At 67.9% G+C, this 1,107-nt stretch overlaps 1 protein-coding gene across 1 annotated transcript; it reads right to left on the reverse strand.

The window, feature by feature from the left end:
* Positions 1-411: 411 nt before the first annotated feature.
* Positions 412-1,027, reverse strand: LOC106001887 (keratin-associated protein 4-3-like; the record flags this gene model as incomplete). Its single annotated transcript, XM_013036835.1, has 3 exons — positions 412-701; positions 745-849; positions 905-1,027. Coding segments are annotated over 3 exons (518 nt in total), but the record flags the coding sequence as incomplete, so codon positions are not given.
* Positions 1,028-1,107: the final 80 nt, after the last annotated feature.

The following is a 1,107-nucleotide window of genomic DNA, read 5'->3' on the forward strand; positions in this document are numbered from 1 at the left end:
CCTGCCCCCACCACTCAGGAGAGGAGGGAGGGCCCTGCCCCCACCACTCAGGAGAGGAGGGAGGGCCCTGCCCCCACCCCCGCGGGGGAGGAGGGAGGGCCCTGCCCCCACCACTCAGGAGAGGAGGGAGGGCCCTGCCCCCACCACTCAGGAGAGGAGGGAGGGCACTGCCCCCACCCCCGCGGGGGAGGAGGGAGGGCACTGGGGTCCAGTGAGGCAACCTGGAGCCATTATCCCACAGACAACAATGTCGGCAGAGACGGCCCAGCCAGCCACGGCCTGCCAGCCTGAGAGCGGCTCCCAGTTGTCCCCAGGGAGCAATCCCACGTGACGTGACGCTGACTGCTGGCACCTGGTCCTGCCGCACCCACAGCCAGGGTGTGACTCCACAGGCTGCCACACGCCCCGACCTCAGCCGAGTGTGGGCTGTCGGCAGGCCAGGGGTGGAGCCTGGCCAGCACAGCTGCAGGAGGTCACAGGCGTCCAAGACAGCTGCAGGAGGTCACAGTCCTCCAGCACAGCTGCGGGACGGACACAGGCCTCCAGCACAGCTGCGGGACGGACACAGGCCTCCAGCACAGCTGCGGGATGGACACAGGCCTCCAGCACAGCTGCGGGACGGACACAGGCCTCCAGCACAGCTGCGGGATGGACACAGGCCTCCAGCACAGCTGCGGGACGGACACAGGCCTCCAGCACAGCTGCAGGAGGTCACAGGCGTCCAAGACAGCTGCAGGAGGTCACAAGCATCCAGCACAGCTGCGGGACGGACACAGGCCTCCAGCACAGCTGCGGGACGGACACAGGCCTCCAGCACAGCTGCAGGACGGACACAGGCCTCCAGCACAGCTGCAGGAGGTCACAGGCATCCAGCACAGCTGCGGGACAGACACAGGCCTCCAACACAGCTGCAGGACGGACACAGGCCTCCAGGACAGCTGCAGGACGGACACAGACCTCCAGCACAGCTGCAGGATGGACACAGACCTCCAGCACAGCTGCAGGAGGTCACAGGCATCCAGCACAGCTGCAGGAGGTCACAGGCCTCCACACCCCCTCCCCCACACCCCACGGTGCTCACACTCACACTCACACTGCACCCCTCCC

The sequence above is a fragment of the Dipodomys ordii genome, unplaced genomic scaffold (assembly GCF_000151885.1).
Source record: "Dipodomys ordii isolate 6190 unplaced genomic scaffold, Dord_2.0 Scaffold671, whole genome shotgun sequence".
Classification (NCBI taxonomy): Eukaryota; Metazoa; Chordata; class Mammalia; order Rodentia; family Heteromyidae; genus Dipodomys; species Dipodomys ordii.